This window comes from Hyperolius riggenbachi, chromosome 10, assembly GCF_040937935.1.
Source record: "Hyperolius riggenbachi isolate aHypRig1 chromosome 10, aHypRig1.pri, whole genome shotgun sequence".
In the NCBI taxonomy this organism is placed as follows: Eukaryota; Metazoa; Chordata; class Amphibia; order Anura; family Hyperoliidae; genus Hyperolius; species Hyperolius riggenbachi.
The window spans coordinates 34,508,274-34,526,153 of record NC_090655.1 but is presented as its reverse complement, the minus strand read 5'-3'; the positions used below and the strand labels follow the sequence as shown (position 1 = coordinate 34,526,153).

The window sequence follows — 17,880 nt, the reverse complement described above, 5'->3', positions numbered from 1 at the left end:
ACAGGGGGACTCAAAGGGGCATAGAGGAGTACACAAGAGGGACACAAAGGGGCATAGAACAGGACAGAGACGGACACATGAGGGACACAGGAGGACACAAGGTGGACAGAGCAGGACACAGGGAGACACAAGAGGTACAAGGGGGCATGAGGTACAAAGGGGGCATAATCCACAAGATGCCCCTTCACCATGGATGCACCAGGTTTAGTATATATATATTTTTCCCTGGTTTTTGTCCTCTAAACCTGGGTGCATCTTATGGTCAGGAGCGACTTATAGTCTGAAAAATACGGGTAACTATAATCAGAATCATAATGTACTACATAAAATGGCACTTACTTTTGGTACAGGTATACCAACAACTTTACAAGTAAATGTGACTGATGCTCCTTCCACGACCCGGAAGTGTTTGAGCCTTCGATCAAAGATTGGTGCAATGCATTTTCCTGTAGGGATCTCGTCATGCTCAACTTCATCATCTGATTCATCCACTGGAGTGCGCTCCAGCCGAAACTCTATCTCGTTCATCAGCCTCTGCTCAAAGCTGGATATCTTATATTCCTGAAAATAGGGAAGTTTAACAGTTACCGTATAGCTTACTGGGCAGTGTGGCAGCTCAGTGGTTAACACTCTCCCTACAGACCCAGGTGGTTAGCCATAAGTGGGTAGCGTTCTGCGCTGGTGTCCCAAATACTTTATTACAAAGTATTTTTATTTATATTGAAGCGGACCCAAACCAAACATTTTTTTAATGTAAAATATTTAGTTGCACCACTCTGACACATACAAAGATAAATAAACACTCCTTCAAGCCTATGAGCATTTCAGTGCATGCTTTTCACCCTTCTCTTTTCATAACCAGGGTTATACAGGTGGCAGACATTACTTCTGAGCTTAGTAGGAGGTTTTAGATCATGGGTGTATTTGTCATCAGCTACCCTCCCTCACAGGGGCGTCGTCTATGTGAAATCTCACACAAGCTGAGATCACCTCCCCTGTGACATCATCAGTAGCAGCCTGTGTTTTGTTTTTTATCTCCTCCACCAGTCTGCTGGATTCTGTCCCGGCAATATGAAAGGAAGGGAGGGGCTCCTCCAATAAATGTAAAATATTTTATATTTGTCATCATGCAGCTGAAAAAAGACTGCTATTTATTATTATAATTTAGAAAATAGAGTTAATTTCTGAAATCTTGTATTTTTAATTCGGGCCCACTTTAAAGCACACCTGAAGTGAGAGGGTTATGGAAGCTAACATATTTATTTCCTTTTAAACAAGGCAAATTGCCTGGCTGAACTTGCTTATCTTCTGCCTCTAAAGTCTCGTACAAAGACCTGACTACGGCGGCCAATAACAACCACCTCAGACGATAATGAGGCACGTGTGCAGTAGCTGCCGACCCCCAAAGCGTGAGCGATCCACCTGGCGGTTCAACTCACCCCTGCGGCAGCCGATCGCATTGTCTGGGCTGCTCCCCCACCCACCGTGTGACGTTACACACTAGCCGCTTTGTCGTCCCTCCGCCCCCTCCATAGCAACAGGACATGGCTGACACATGCCTGTACAGGCTGGCCAGCGATGTTGCCCTAGGGAATTGGGTCCCGATCCCCGACATTCGACATAAGTGTAGAACATGTGTGCCAATCAGGTGTTCTGACCCAAGTCTGATCCGATTAGTCACATTCTTGTTTTAGAGCCAGTTCTAGACTTTTTGCTGCCTGAGGCAAACTTGTGAGGATGCTCCCCTCTCCCAATTTGGAATAATTGCACAGCACCCGAAAATGTTCACCCTCAGTATAGGTAGGTAGGTAGTCAGGTAAAGTTGCCCCCAGTATAGGTAGCCAGTATAGTTTCCCCAGTATAGGTAGCCAGTATAGTTGCCCCCAGTATATAGACAGTATAGTTGCCCCCAGTATAGACAGTATAGTTGACCCCAGAATAGACAGTATAGTTTCCCCCAGTGTAGGTAGTTAGTATAGTTGCCCCAGTATAGGTAGTTAGTATAGTTGCCCCCAGTATAGGTAGAATAGTTTCCCCAGTATAGGTAGTTAGTATAGTTGCCCCCAGTATAGGTAGTTAGTATAGATGCCCCAGTATAGGTAGTTGGTATAGTTGCCCCCAGTATAGACAATATAGTTGCCCCCAGTATAGGTAGTTAGTATAGTTGCCCCAGTATAGGTAGTTAATATAGTTGCCCCCAGTATAGGTAGAATAGTTTCCCCAGTATAGGTAGTTAGTATAGTTGCCCCAAGTATAGGTAGTTAGTATAGTTGCCCCAGTATAGGTAGTTAGTATAGTTGCCCCAGTATAGGTAGTTAGTATAGTTGCCCCCAGTATAGGTAGTTAGTATAGTTGCCCCCAGTATAGGTAGTTAGTATAGTTTCCCCAGTATAGGTAGTTAGTATAGTTGCCCCCAGTATAGGTAGTTAGTATAGTTGCCCCAGTATAGGTAGTTAGTATAGTTGCCCCCAGTATAGGTAGTTAGTATAGATGCCCCAGTGTAGGTAGTTAGTATAGTTGCCCCAGTATAGGTAGTTAGTATAGTTGCCCCCAGTATAGGTAGAATAGTTTCCCCAGTATAGGTAGTTAGTATAGTTGCCCCCAGTATAGGTAGTTAGTATAGATGCCCCAGTATAGGTAGTTGGTATAGTTGCCCCCAGTATAGACAATATAGTTGCCCCCAGTATAGGTAGTTAGTATAGTTGCCCCAGTATAGGTAGTTAATATAGTTGCCCCCAGTATAGGTAGAATAGTTTCCCCAGTATAGGTAGTTAGTATAGTTGCCCCAAGTATAGGTAGTTAGTATAGTTGCCCCAGTATAGGTAGTTAGTATAGTTGCCCCAGTATAGGTAGTTAGTATAGTTGCCCCCAGTATAGGTAGTTAGTATAGTTGCCCCCAGTATAGGTAGTTAGTATAGTTTCCCCAGTATAGGTAGTTAGTATAGTTGCCCCCAGTATAGGTAGTTAGTATAGTTGCCCCAGTATAGGTAGTTAGTATAGTTGCCCCCAGTATAGGTAGTTAGTATAGATGCCCCAGTGTAGGTAGTTGGTATAGTTGCCCCAGTGTAGGTAGTTGGTATAGTTGCCCCCAGTATAGGTAGTTAGTATAGTTGCCCCAGTATAGGTAGTTAGTATAGTTGCCCCCAGTATAGGTAGAATAGTTTCCCCAGTATAGGTAGTTAGTATAGTTGCCCCCAGTATAGGTAGTTAGTATAGATGCCCCAGTGTAGGTAGTTGGTATAGTTGCCCCAGTGTAGGTAGTTGGTATAGTTGCCCCCAGTATAGGTAGTTAGTATAGTTGCCCCAGTATAGGTAGTCAGTATAGTTGCCCCCAGTATAGGTAGAATAGTTTCCCCAGTATAGGTAGTTAGTATAGTTACCCCAGTATAGGTAGTTAGTATAGTTGCCCCCAGTGTAGGTAGTTAGTATAGATGCCCCAGTGTAGGTAGTTGGTATAGTTTCCCCAGTGTAGGTAGTTGGTATAGTTGCCCCCAGTATAGGTAGTTAGTATAGTTGCCCCAGTATAGGTAGTTAGTATAGTTGCCCCAGTATAGGTAGTTAGTATAGTTGCCCCCAGTATAGGTAGTTAGTATAGTTGCCCCAGTATAGGTAGTTAGTATAGTTGCCCCAGTATAGGTAGTTAGTATAGTTGCCCCCAGTATAGGTAGTTAGTATAGATGCCCCAGTGTAGGTAGTTGGTATAGTTGCCCCCAGTATAAGCAGTATAGTTGTCCCAGTATAGGTAGTTAGTATAGATGCCCCAATGTAGGTAGTTGGTAGAGTTGCCCCAGTGTAGGTAGTTGGTATAGTTGCCCCCAGTATAGGTAGTTAGTATAGTTGCCCCAGTATAGGTAGTTAGTATAGTTGCCCCAGTATATGTAGTTAGTATAGTTGCCCCCAGTATAGGTAGTTAGTATAGTTGCCCCCAGTATAGGTAGTTAGTATAGATGCCCCAGTGTAGGTAGTTGGTATAGTTGCCCCAGTGTAGGTAGTTGGTATAGTTGCCCCCAGTATAGGTAGTTAGTATAGTTGCCCCAGTATAGGTAGTTAGTATAGTTGCCCCCAGTATAGGTAGAATAGTTTCCCCAGTATAGGTAGTTAGTATAGTTGCCCCCAGTATAGGTAGTTAGTATAGATGCCCCAGTGTAGGTAGTTGGTATAGTTGCCCCAGTGTAGGTAGTTGGTATAGCTGCCCCCAGTATAGGTAGTTAGTATAGTTGCCCCAGTATAGGTAGTTAGTATAGTTGCCCCCAGTATAGGTAGAATAGTTTCCCCAGTATAAGTAGTTAGTATAGTTACCCCAGTATAGGTAGTTAGTATAGTTGCCCCCAGTGTAGGTAGTTAGTATAGATGCCCCAGTGTAGGTAGTTGGTATAGTTTCCCCAGTGTAGGTAGTTGGTATAGTTGCCCCCAGTATAGGTAGTTAGTATAGTTGCCCCAGTATAGGTAGTTAGTATAGTTGCCCCAGTATAGGTAGTTAGTATAGTTGCCCCCAGTATAGGTAGTTAGTATAGTTGCCCCAGTATAGGTAGTTAGTATAGTTGCCCCAGTATAGGTAGTTAGTATAGTTGCCCCCAGTATAGGTAGTTAGTATAGATGCCCCAGTGTAGGTAGTTGGTATAGTTGATGCCCCAGTGTAGGTAGTTGGTATAGTTGCCCCCAGTATAAGCAGTATAGTTGCCCCAGTATAGGTAGTTAGTATAGTTGCCCCAGTATAGGTAGTTAGTATAGTTGCCCCAGTATAGGTAGTTAGTATAGTTGCCCCCAGTATAGGTAGTTAGTATAGTTGCCCCAGTATAGGTAGTTAGTATAGTTGCCCCCAGTATAGGTAGTTAGTATAGTTGCCCCCAGTATAGGTGGTTAGTATAGTTGCCCCAGTATAGGTAGTTAGTATAGTTGCCCCAGTATAGGTAGTTAGTATAGTTGCCCCAGTATAGGTAGTTAGTATAGTTGCCCTCAGTATAGGTAGTTAGTATAGTTGCCCCAGTATAGGTAGTTAGTATAGTTGCCCCCAGTATAGGTAGTTAGTATAGATGCCCCAGTGTAGGTAGTTGGTATAGTTGCCCCCAGTATAGGTAGTTAGTATAGTTGCCCCAGTATAGGTAGTAGTATAGTTGCCCCCAGTATAGGTAGTTAGTATAGATGCCCCAGTGTAGGTAGTTGGTATAGTTGCCCCCAGTATAAGCAGTATAGTTGCCCCAGTATAGGTAGTTAGTATAGTTGCCCCCAGTATAGGTAGAATAGTTTCCCCAGTATAGGTAGTTAGTATAGTTGCCCCCAGTATAGGTAGTTAGTATAGTTGCCCCAGTATAGGTAGTTAGTATAGTTGCCCCAGTATAGGTAGTTAGTATAGTTGCCCCCAGTATAGGTAGTTAGTATAGTTGCCCCAGTATAGGTAGTTAGTATAGTTGCCCCAGTATAGGTAGTTAGTATAGATGCCCCAGTGTAGGTAGTTCGTATAGTTGCCTCCAGTATAAGCAGTATAGTTGCCCCAGTATAGGTAGTTAGTATAGTTGCCCCCAGTATAGGTAGAATAGTTTCCCCAGTATAGGTAGTTAGTATAGTTGCCCCCAGTATAGGTAGTTAGTATAGATGCCCCAGTATAGGTAGTTAGTATAGTTGCCCCCAGTATAGGTAGAATAGTTTCCCCAGTATAGGTAGTTAGTATAGTTGCCCCCAGTATAGGTAGTTAGTATAGTTGCACCCAGTATAGGTAGTTAGTATAGTTGCCACAGTATAGGTAGTTAGTATAGTTGCCCCCAGTATAGGTAGTTAGTATAGTTGCCCCCAGTATAGGTGGTTAGTATAGTTGCCCCAGTATAGGTAGTTAGTATAGTTGCCCCAGTATAGGTAGTTAGTATAGTTGCCCCAGTATAGGTAGTTAGTATAGTTGCCCCAGTATAGGTAGTTAGTATAGTTGCCCCCAGTATAGGTAGTTAGTATAGATGCCCCAGTGTAGGTAGTTGGTATAGTTGCCCCCAGTATAGGTAGTTAGTATAGTTGCCCCAGTATAGGTAGTAGTATAGTTGCCCCCAGTATAGGTAGTTAGTATAGATGCCCCAGTGTAGGTAGTTGGTATAGTTGCCCCCAGTATAAGCAGTATAGTTGCCCCAGTATAGGTAGTTAGTATAGTTGCCCCCAGTATAGGTAGAATAGTTTCCCCAGTATAGGTAGTTAGTATAGTTGCCCCAGTATAGGTAGTTAGTATAGTTGCCCCAGTATAGGTAGTTAGTATAGTTGCCCCAGTATAGGTAGTTAGTATAGTTGCCCCAGTATAGGTAGTTAGTATAGTTGCCCCCAGTATAGGTAGTTAGTATAGTTGCCCCAGTATAGGTAGTTAGTATAGTTGCCCCAGTATAGGTAGTTAGTATAGATGCCCCAGTGTAGGTAGTTCGTATAGTTGCCCCCAGTATAAGCAGTATAGTTGCCCCCAGTACAGGTAGTTAGTATAGTTGCCCCAGTATAGGTAGTTACTATAGTTGCCCCAGTATAGGTAGTTACTATAGTTGCCCCAGTATAGGTAGTTAGTATAGTTGCCCCAGTATAGGTAGTTATTATAGTTGCCCCAGTATAGGTAGTTAGTATAGTTGCCCCCAGTATAGGTAGTTAGTATAGATGCCCCAGTGTAGGTAGTTCGTATAGTTGCCCCCAGTATAAGCAGTATAGTTGCCCCAGTATAGGTAGTTAGTATAGTTGCCCCCAGTATAGGTAGAATAGTTTCCCCAGTATAGGTAGTTAGTATAGTTGCCCCCAGTATAGGTAGTTAGTATAGATGCCCCAGTGTAGGTAGTTGGTATAGTTGCCCCCAGTATAAGCAGTACAGTTGCCCCAGTATAGGTTAGCCAGATAGGTTTCCCCTGGCTCCCCTCCCTCCCCGGCTACTTCTTGCCTTCTTGAAGCAAGCGGCAGCCGCCTCCTGCAGCGGAACAGGCTCACTGGATCCTCCTTGCCTGTCCTGCTTGTAGACCTCCGATTCATGTGACCTGCGGCTCCCATGGCAGCAAGTATACCTGAAGCTGCAGGAGAGGAGGAACTAGGGTGGGCGGGATGCCGCCTGAGGAAGCTGTGTCACCTGGCGTCATGGGTAGCCCGGGGCTGTGTCTGTAATTTAAACACTACTGCAGCCAAAAAGGACTTCCAGGCCACTTGTATTGTTTAAAAGGAAATAAATATGGAAACCTCCATATCTCTCTCACTTCATGTGTCCTTTATTTATGTAGAAGGATGCAATTAGTAGCATCAGCAGCAGCTTTAAAACATAATGTTATGTAAAACATATTTAAAGAGAGTCTGAAGCGAGAATAGATCTCGCTTCAGACCTCATAGCTAGCAGGGGCATGCGTGCCCCTGCTAAAACGCCGATATAGCGCGGCTTAACGGGGGTCCCTGTCCCCCCAAACCCCCTCCGTGCAGCGGGGGAGCGCTTCCTGGTTGGGGCAGGGCTAACCGCCGCAGCCCTGCCCCATGCGCGTCTGTCAGACGCGTATCTCCGCCTCTCCCCCGCCCCTCTCAGTCTTCCTTCACTGAGAGGGGCGGGGGAGAGGCGGCGATGCGCGTCTGATAGACGCGCTGGGAGGCAGGGCTGCAGCCGTTAGCCCTGCCTCCAGGAAGAGTTTTCCCTACGACCATTTTACGATCAACTTTTGCGGGGGGTGGGTTGGGGGTGAAGGGACCCCCGTTAATCCGCGGGATAGCGGCGTTTTAGCAGGGGCACACGTGCCCCTGCTATATATAAGACCTGAAGCGAGATTTAGTCTCGCTTCAGTGTCTCTTTAACGTTATGTATTTTTCTAGACTAAAGCACCAGCCTCCTAAGCAGCCCTAAAGCTTTTTCTGCATTAGTCCATAGGTTTACCTTCACAACTACAAACAAGTTAGAATTTTCAGTATATCTATACACTAACAGTAGCATTGCATCCTATAGAATGCTGGTCCAACCCATAACATGGGCGGTCTGCGCTGTACACTGGTGACAAGTCTTTAAAGTGAACCGAGCACCTTTTTTTATCATTCAGGACATTTTTATAACACATGAAAAATGCATGCCGACAATCTGTTTCATTATTAAAATAAACTTTCATTTTACCTTGTATTTTACATTCAAAGTAGATTAATTACCCTGTTTCAGCAGGGCTGCCCGGCTGTCCCCGGCCGCAGAGCTTTCAGGTCCCTAATTGTTTTATTGGGCTAATTACCAAGAGGTAAACAATGCTATTAGACAACAAAGGGGGTTAGTAATTAGGACTGTTTCTTCAAAGATCGAGTTTGTGTCAATGTGTCAAGATAGCATCTCTGACTTCTGTAAATAAGGAATGTGAGAAGGGGAGGGGGGAACGTGGCAGCTTCTATGCCAGGAGAGATTCCATTGAAAGAGAATGTGCTCAGTTCCCTTTAAAGCCACTTGTTGTTCCTGGATGTAAGTCTTACGTCCAAATTAACTGCACTGCAGGTTCCCGGGACCTTAGACTTACGTCCAGCACTAAAATCCACCGCCATGATCGTGTGCATGCTCCTGCACTTATCCGACACTAAAACGAAAAACTAGAAAACAAGATTCCATTACACCCTCAAGGGACAAAATAGAACTTGTATTGGAAGAATTTTTTGGGAGGAACAATATAATAATAAAAAGTTTTGTTCCTGAGTGAGGTCTGGCAGCTTCTGCAGATACTAAAGGGTTGACTTTGCCTTAGCTTCAAAGGGTAACAATGGTTAATTTGCATATATTTCAGCAGTGATGCATTGTGGGAGACATCTCAAGCTCACTCCAACCTGAATTATTGCAAACTCTTTCTGTTTTAAGAAAGCAAACTTTTGTTTTTCTTAGCATTTTAGTAAGGGGGCTTTTAGGACCATTGTAGCCCCTTACACACTCCAATGAGTTCTGGTTCACCATGAGCATACTGGTTAGTCTGTGCTTCCCCACCAAAAATGTATCTACACAAGAGGGCACAGCAGGGTCAAACACTCAAGCTGTGATGTCAACTTTATAGAGACTCACAAAAAACTAGGGTGAGTGAGGGACAATAATTTCTCCTGAAATGATCTTCATATGCAAACAAAACATATGTGGAGGACTATGTTTGTATGTCTAGCTTACTAGACATAGTTTTTTGTTTGAAACATGGTGGGTTATCGAGTTCAGGTACACGTTAAAGAGAAGCTGTCAGCCATACTATGTCAGAAACAAATAAACACAAATGTAAGTAGATAAATACTTGCTCTACATACATAACATATGTATTGTACTGTCCATGTTTTGATTTTAGTGATTTTTCTATAGTAAAATAAGAGAAAATCCTTCTTAGGATTTTTCATCTCAGCTGTGTCTATTTTGTAGCCATTCCTGATGGAATTTCCTCCCTTAAGGTGCATACACACGCACTACAGAAGCAAACGACGGGTCCGTCAGACCCTCCCGCTGGGCGGGTTTTCAGCAGACTGTAGTGCGTGTGTACGCACTGTCGGCGCACTGATAAGGCTGCTCCTGAACGATCCGCCCGGCGGATCGTTCAGAAACAGCCTTATCAGTCTGCCGACAATGCGTACACACGCACTACAGTCTGCTGAAAACCCGCCCAGCGGGAGGTGCCGACAGACCCGTCGTTGGCTGCTGTAGTGCGTGTGTACGCACCTTTACTCTCCTCTGCCTGATTGTGTACTGTATGCTTGCCCTCCCTCCTCCCAGTCTTCAGGCACTCCCACCTAGCTCTGCAATAGAAAGTGCATTGTCTCAGCATGAGAAATATTGGCCAATCAGAGAGGAACAGAGGTGTGGGAGGGGAAAACAGGAGGGAAAGAGGCTTCAGCCAATCAGGCTGCATTAGTTAAGTTTGAGAGGAAACTAGAGAAGCAAAAAAGGACAACCCAGCATACCCTGCAACTTCCTTTGTGCGGCAGATGTACCAATTAAGAGTCAGGGAAACTGGGGAATGATCATTTATCAATAAGTAAAGTAATAGTGATTTTTAACTTTTGGATTGCCTGGTTAGCATCCTTATTACTTGTTTACGAGATGAAAATAAAGAATTGATTTTTGATTTTATGCCCGACAGTTACACGTTAAGGTCTAATGAAGTAGTTAATGTGTAAAGGTTGTACCATAAAATTACATCACAGACCTGTTGCCTTGAGGGCAACTCATCTCTGAAAGTAAGTTTCTTTTCCAACTCTCGTACCACAGAATCCTTATGTTCACGGATCTGATCCTGAGTATTAAACCATACAGCTTTCTTTGGTGTAAGTTGAGGAGCCCTGGAAAAAAGGGGAATGGTTATTATTATTATAATAACTTGTATGATATACACAGACATCTACAGTACTTGTGTTCAATGACATGTTAAAGAGGAACTGTTGCGTAAATCTTAAAATTTAAAACACATACAAATAAGAAGTGCGTTTAGCTGGAAGCAGCGTGTGTGTGTGTATCAGTGTCTATGGAGAGATGAGACTGGCGGCGAGAGAGCAGCGATTGGAACCAGGGAGGTGAGTAGTTTTCTATAGCGCTTCCCTGCGCATTACCCTGCAGTCGGAGGGGAGATCGCACGGAGGGCGGCCCGGGGAGAGGGAGGGAGAGGTCGGGCTGTCCTCCCCGTGGCTGCGACTCCCCCCTCCAGGGGGGCACCTACCTAACCTATATTGGGGCAGCTACCTAATCTAACCTATACTGGGGGGCAGCTACCTATCTAACCTATCCTGGGGGGCACCTACCTAATCTAACCTATACTGGGGGGGCACCTACCTAATCTAACCTATACTGAGAGGGCACCTACCTAATCTAACCTATACTGGGGGGCAGCTCGCTATCTAATCTATCCTGGGGGGCACCTACCTAATCTAACCTATACTGGGGGGGCACCTACCTAATCTAACCTATACTGAGGGGGCACCTACCTAATCTAACCTATACTGGGGGGCAGCTACCTATCTAACCTATCCTGGAGGGCACCTACCTATCTAACCTATACTGGGGGGCACCTACCTAATCTAACCTATACTGGGGGGCAGCTACCTAATCTAACCTATACTGAGGGGGCACCTACCTATCTAATCTATCCTGGGGGGCACCTACCTATCTAACCTATCCTGGGGGGCACCTACCTAATCTAACCTATACTGGGGGGCAGCTACCTAATCTAACCTATACTGAGGGGGCAGCTACCTAATCTAACCTAACTAAGGGGGCAGCTACCTAATCTAACCTATACTGAGGGGGCAGCTACCTAATCTAACCAATACTGAGGGGGAAGCTACCTAATCTAACCTATACTGGGGGGCACCTACCTAATCTAACCTATACTGGGGGGGGGGGGCACCTACCTAATCTAACCTGTACTGGGGGGAAGCTACCTATCTAACCTATCCTGGGGGGCACCTACCTAATATAACCTCTACTGGGGGGCAGCTACCTAATCTAGCCTATACTGGGGGGCACCTACCTAATCTAACCTATACTGGGGGGGGGGGCACCTACCTAATCTAACCTGTACTGGGGGGCAGCTACCTATCTAACCTATACTGGGGGGGCACCTACCTATCTAACCTGTCCTGGGGGGCACCTACCTATCTAACCTATACTGGGGGGCACCTACCTAATCTAACCTATACTGAGGGGCAGCTACCTAATCTAACCTATACTGGGGGGCACCTACCAATCTAACCTATACTGGGGTGCAGCTACCTATCTAACCTATACTGGGGGGCAGCTACCTATCTAACCTATACTGGGGGCAGCTACCTAACCTATACTGGGGGGCAGCTACCTATCTAACCTATAGTGGGAGCATTAACTTATCTAACCTGTATTGGGGGCACCTACCTACCTAGCTAGCCTATACAGGTGACAACTATACTGGCTACCTATATTGGAGGCACCTACCTAACTAACCTATACTGGGGGCATCTACCTATCTAACCTATGCTGGGGGCAACTATTCTGGCTACCTATATTAGAGGCGCCCACCTAGCTAACCTGTACTGGGGGCACCTACCTATCTAACTTGGGGGCAACTCTACTGGCTACCTGTACTGGAGGCACCTACCTGGCTAACCTATACCGGGGGCTACTATACTGGCTGACCTATAGCTGGCTACCTATACTGAGGTACCTATTCTGGGGGAATCTATACTGAGTGCAACTAGACCTGGTTAACCTATACTGCGGGCACCCATACCTTGCTTCGGGGAGGGGGCGCAATTTTTACACCCTCGCCCTGGGTGCATTTTAATATTGATATATTTCAGTTCTGACAAAAATCTTGTCAGAACTGGAAGGAATTGTCATAAGAAGAAAATGGTGAGCTTCTGAGATGTGTTTATTTTAAATAATTTTACTTGGTTCCGATTCACTTTAAAGCAACCCTGCAGAGATCTGAAGAAAAAAAAATAGATATTTACCTTAGTGCCCTTTTTCACTCTGTCAGTTGCTGTCAATTGTAACTGAAAGGACAGCTGATGCACAAGGTAATGTCCATGTTTCCCTATAGGCTTTTTCACACTAAACACTGAAAAACTGAAGCTTTTTTACAATGCACTGCTATGGGAAGTTAAAGGACCACTGTTGCGAAAATATGAAAATTTAAAATATATATAAACACATACAAATTACACCTGCTTTGTTTCTTCCAGAGTAAAATGAGCTATAATTACTTTTCTCCTGTGTTGTTGTCACTTACATTAGGTAGTAGAAATCTGACAGAACGGACAGGTTTTGGGCCAGTCCATCTCTCCATGGGGGATTCTCAGCATGGCCTTTATTCTTTATAAAGACACTCCCTGAAAATGATTTATACAAAGATGCTGGCCAGCCTACCTACTCACTGTACACTTTTGTTTGGCAGTTGGATGGAGCAACTGCTATTCACTAAGTGTTTTTGAAAATAAAGAAAACCCTGAGAACCCCACATGAGAAGGTGGGCTAGTCCAATACCTGTCGGTTCTGTCAGATTTCTTCTACTTACTGTAAGTGACAGCAACATAGGAGAAAAGTAATTTATGGCTCATTATACTTCAGAAGAAACTTCTTGGTTGCACTTTAAGTTTAAAGCGGAATATAACATGCATTTCAACTTTGCTCTAAAACATTATTTACAGCATATTATATGCAAAAAGCATTTTTTTTTACTAGACCAGCATTGGAAGGGTTACACAGAGCTTTAAAGTTCCGTGGAGAGATATGCAGAAATTCAGATTGTTACATTCTATTTAGTTGAATGTATCTATTGATAAATGTTACACACTCTTTGGTTGTCCTCTAGCTCCTTCTCAGTCAGAGACAGTGAGTCACATTGAACCCTTAGATACATTTATGTCAACAAAATGTATCTATGTCAGCTTGATGCATCTGCAGAAATCTCCAGGAACTTTAAAGCACTGTGTAACCCTTCCAATGCTGGTCTAGTAAAAAAAAAATGCTGGTTGCATATAATATACTGTAAATAATGTTTTAGAGTAAAGTTGAAATGCAGGGTTATATTCCGCTTTAAGGAAGAGTGACTCCTTCACATGGGTGATATATGGGTACTGTGGATTTTTACAAACGTACTGTTTTTACACTCTTACTTTCTTTTGTATTATGCACTTTATATTATACAAAAGCTATCTGCAAAGATAAGTTGAGAGTTGTGAATATGCAAAAAGGGGTGAAATTGGATAAGGGGGAAATACATGTTCATACCACTGTAACACATTTATCTTCACAATATGTTTGCAATAAACACTTACGCAGACATGCTCTTTGGTAGACCCATTGAATTTGTTGGCGTAGGTGTTGAAGGTAGAGAAGGAAGAACAGAACTAAGAAAGGCCACAGGGTTCTGGATCTTTGGAGGAGACACAGGGGATTGTAATACGGTCTGGGCTTGAAAATGGTTCTTGTTCTGCAGTGTGGAAGGTGCTGTAGGGATGACTGATTCCGTAGCACTGAATGGAAATTGTCCAGTAGAAGATGAGGATGGGGTGACCTCAGGATAAGTGTTGGTGGTATTCTGAAGGCCAAGAGTCCATGGTCTTGTCGGTGAAACAAAGTTAGATGTAGAACTTTGATATGTATTTACCGGTTCAGGATTTGTAATAAATTGCTGAGGGCGAGCAAACATGTAAGGTGAAGCTGCTGATGATGAATTTTGGAGGCCTGAGTTTATTGAGACGTCTCTTGTTGTAGAGTTTGGAGCTGGAGGCTGGACCTGTTGCTCACTAATGACTTGGCTATGGAGCTGTTGTAGCTTCATCGGATCTCTGTAAAACACAGATGTTGATGGAATTTTGTTAGTAGACTGTTGCATGTTCTTAAAGGAAAAAAAAGAAATGTAGCTTTACTTACCAGGGGACAGCCCCTAGAGCAGGCATTGGAAAACTTGGTCCTCCAGCTGTTGAGGAACTACAAATCCCACAATGCATTGCAGGAGTCTGACAGCCACAGTCATGACTCATAAAGGCAAATGCATTGTGGGATTTGTAGATCCTCAACAGCTGGAGGGCCAAGTTTGCCCATGCCTGCCCTAGAGGTTATTTCTGTCCCTCGCCACAGCTCATTTCTTCTCCTGAGTCCCGCTGGCAGCCTCTGAAGGATCTTAAAGGGGCTTATGGGGGCTGGAAGAAGCCCCAGGGGAGTAAAGCTACATTTCTTTTTCACCTCGGAAATCCTTTAAAGCGGTATAAAACCCTGACATAATATTCAATAAAAACATGTTTTCCTACTTTTTACATGCCATGTGGTTCTCATATTTGCATTTGTGCACAGGTATTATTATTCATTTAGAAATTATACATTCCCAAAAGTACAGTTTGCTTTGTGAGCTGACTTTGCATTTTATTCATAACTGGTTTTATTCATTATGTATTGAAGGCAGAAATGCTTTCAGTGTCTCTGTGTGTCCAGCAGCTTCTCCACAGTCAGAGAATCAGAGAATTCCTGACTTGATACATTTAAGTAAACACAAAATAACATTATCTACAACTTCGGATGCGTCCACATTTCTCTGCACTGAACTTTCCAGCCCTGTGTGTAACCTTTTGAATGCTGTTTTAGTTAAAAAAAAGTGCTGGTTGTATATAATATGCTGTAAAGAGCAAAGAAGAAATGATGGGTTTCATTCCGCTTTAAGCCTACCACTTACCTGAAGTTGACACGTCCTAGATCTGATTAAGGGATGGTTAATGATATGCAATTAGTTCAGAGTTGATGCAGGATAATGCAAATTTCTAATGAAAATGTATGCAGCTTGAAATTACAATTAAATCCAGCTAAGGTGGAATTTGATTTGTTCTAATCCTGCATCACCGTGAAGCTATTTACATCTCATTGACCATCCCTTGTCTGATTTACTAAAGCCTCAATGAGCATTGATCCCAAGTAGACTTTCAGAGCACATGATGATGCACATGAACTATTGTCTGAATTTTTCACTTTGCACACTTTGGCCCCAGAAGAAGCTGAAACATGAAATGGTCGTCAGGCCATGCTCCTCCCCCTGCACCCACACAGTCAGTGCTGGTGTAAAATACTACTCACACGTATGAGGCTTTTGATTTACAGTTTCTTATTTAGCTTTCTTTTATGTGTTTTTTCTACTTGTACCCAATGCTTTCTTATATAGAACACACATACATAAGACTATACAATACAGTTTAGAATACAATAATATATAGTAACTAAAATGACAACATGACTCACAGTTTAGGCTTAGCATATACTGGTGGAGGCTCCTTTAAAGATGCTGCCAGGGCGGCATACGATTGACCGTTTAACATATCCTGGTTATTTGACCCAGAGTCCTTTGCACCACTGAAATCCCCATCAGATGAGCTCTCACTTCCTTTGTCGTCATCGGGTAGATTGAAATGGACTCTTAATCCAATTTTAGAACTTGGTCTTGGTTCATTGTGATTTACTAGTACTCCCTCCAACTTGGGTTTTAGGGGAGTCTCAATAGGAGCTGGTGGTGGAGCTGGTGGTGGAGTTGATGGCAACGGTTCTCGTTTAAAGGCATCAATGTTTATTGTGCTGATGGTTATGGGAGGTTTATTTGAATTTTCATTGGAACCTAAGACAAAAAAGTATTAGAAGAGCATAAAACACTTGATAACATTGAGAAAAAAATGTAAGTTTATCCATCAGTCAATCTTATTGTTTGTTAGGAAGACCCCTCAGAAGATCTTCTGGCTCTACTTAGGATTTGGCTAGATTGACACTGGGATGGCTGGCTAGCTTAGCTACAATAATTCAATATTTAGAAATATTGCAGATAAGATGTACTGGTGAGAGGAATACTGAGGCAGCAGGGACAACAGCAAAAGTAGCAGCAGTAGCACCACCTAAAGAGAAGAGTGTGAACTCTTGATTTTGTTAATATATGCTCTGTCATAGATAAAGAGACTGGGCTGTGTGCTACAGCTAATCAGAGGTAAGAATCTGAGATATGTATATGTAAGGGTCATACATTTTTCAAGGTTCAGGCGCTGGACCATATTGTGATTTGGGAACTCAGCCACCACGGGGGACTTCGGAAGTCTTCGGGAGCCCGAGTGCTCCCGAAGACGGGCAGCTCCATACTGTGCACGGCAGAGCGCCCTCTCTCGCGCACTCGTGCATGCGCAGTATCGAGCAGCCCATCTTTGGGAGCACTCAGGCTCCCCGAAGACTTCCGAAGCCTCCCTTCGGTGGCGGAGAGAGCAGCATTTGACTAATTTAGTCAAATACTGCTATGGGGGATCCTGTGCTGGAACGGGAACCAGGAGAGGAGAGGGAAGGCTCATTAGGACCCAGAGCCTTCCCTCTCCTTGGGTAAGTATCTGGCTCTTTTTTTTTTTTTTTTTTTTTTTTTTAAGCACGGTTCCCATTGACTTTAAGTCATGCATCATGTCATTTACTGCCTCTCTTTCCTGATCAGATCCAGTCCGCACAGTAAGCAAAGGGGGATGCTACCACTATTTGTGTATGCCTGCTGCCTGCAGACCATCTCTTTGAGACCTCAACTGACACACCCTGCTCTTCCTCTCTTGGCAGCTGCTCCTTAAAGTATGGGCTGGGCTTCAGTGCATGGAATGCCTTGGTCCTCCTGGCTCCCTCTCAGATCTGGATTTACATCATAGGCACAGATGTCCTGGCACCCTAGACTTCGCTCATAAACCTACAAATCCCCACCAAACCACACCGCAAGTGTGATGGCTAGTCCAGCTGTCCTTTCTCCCTTACTTCCCTTGTCCGTCATAACTATAGGTGTCCCTTAGCATTAGGTAGCCAGAGGTGTTAGTATTATGTGTAGATAGTGGTTCCCCGACTTGAAGGGAGATCTCGTCAGTGGAATGCCAAGAGCTGGGTGAGTGACCTCATTTACGCTCTGCTCGGGACTCTGCATAAGGAAGGAGGGAGGGACTAGGGGAGGGGAGTGAACTGCATTTCTGTTATCAGGCGCCTGTAGGTACGTGCCTACAGTGCCTTATCGAAAATCCGGCAAAAAGAAAAAAGGACTCAGTCTCTACCTGGATTTGTGCAATTATAGCAGAACTTTTATTTTGCCATAGCAGCTAGAAACACAACGTTTTGGTCCAAGGCCTTTATCAAGTGATAAAGGCCTTGGGCTGAAACGTTGTGTTTCTAGCTGCTATGGCTCAATAAAAGTTCTGCTTTAATTGCACAAATCTAGGTACAGACCCAGGCCTCTTTTCTTTTTGCTTGGCTACTTGTGCACCTTGCTGGATCCAGGTGCTGACTGGTTGACTCCCTGGTACTGACTTATAGTCCTACAGTTGAGCTTTGGGATTTTTCTTCTGCGGTGGATTATGGAAAATCTGGCCCTGCTCCCTCTAGTGGTTTTCAGTCCTCTATCAGCAGTGTCAAATCATAATACTAAAACAGTTCCTCAGACTGTTTGCTGCTAA

General features: G+C 44.0%; 1 protein-coding gene across 5 annotated transcripts in view; it reads right to left on the bottom strand.

Moving 5' to 3' along the window:
• The window catches only part of MYPN (myopalladin), a 319,671-nt gene that overhangs the window by 33,926 nt on the left and 267,865 nt on the right, over nucleotides 1-17,880 (bottom strand). For 4 of the 5 annotated variants that reach the window (XM_068258760.1, XM_068258759.1, XM_068258761.1 and 1 more), the window contains 4 exons: nucleotides 15,674-16,043; nucleotides 13,723-14,235; nucleotides 10,122-10,254; nucleotides 340-561 (listed from right to left, as the gene is read on the bottom strand). In XM_068258760.1, coding sequence (XP_068114861.1) covers nucleotides 340-561; nucleotides 10,122-10,254; nucleotides 13,723-14,235; nucleotides 15,674-16,043 — 1,238 coding nt within the window. The remainder of the gene's footprint in view (nucleotides 1-339; nucleotides 562-10,121; nucleotides 10,255-13,722; nucleotides 14,236-15,673; nucleotides 16,044-17,880) is intronic. The other variant, XM_068258763.1, reaches the window with a different exon arrangement.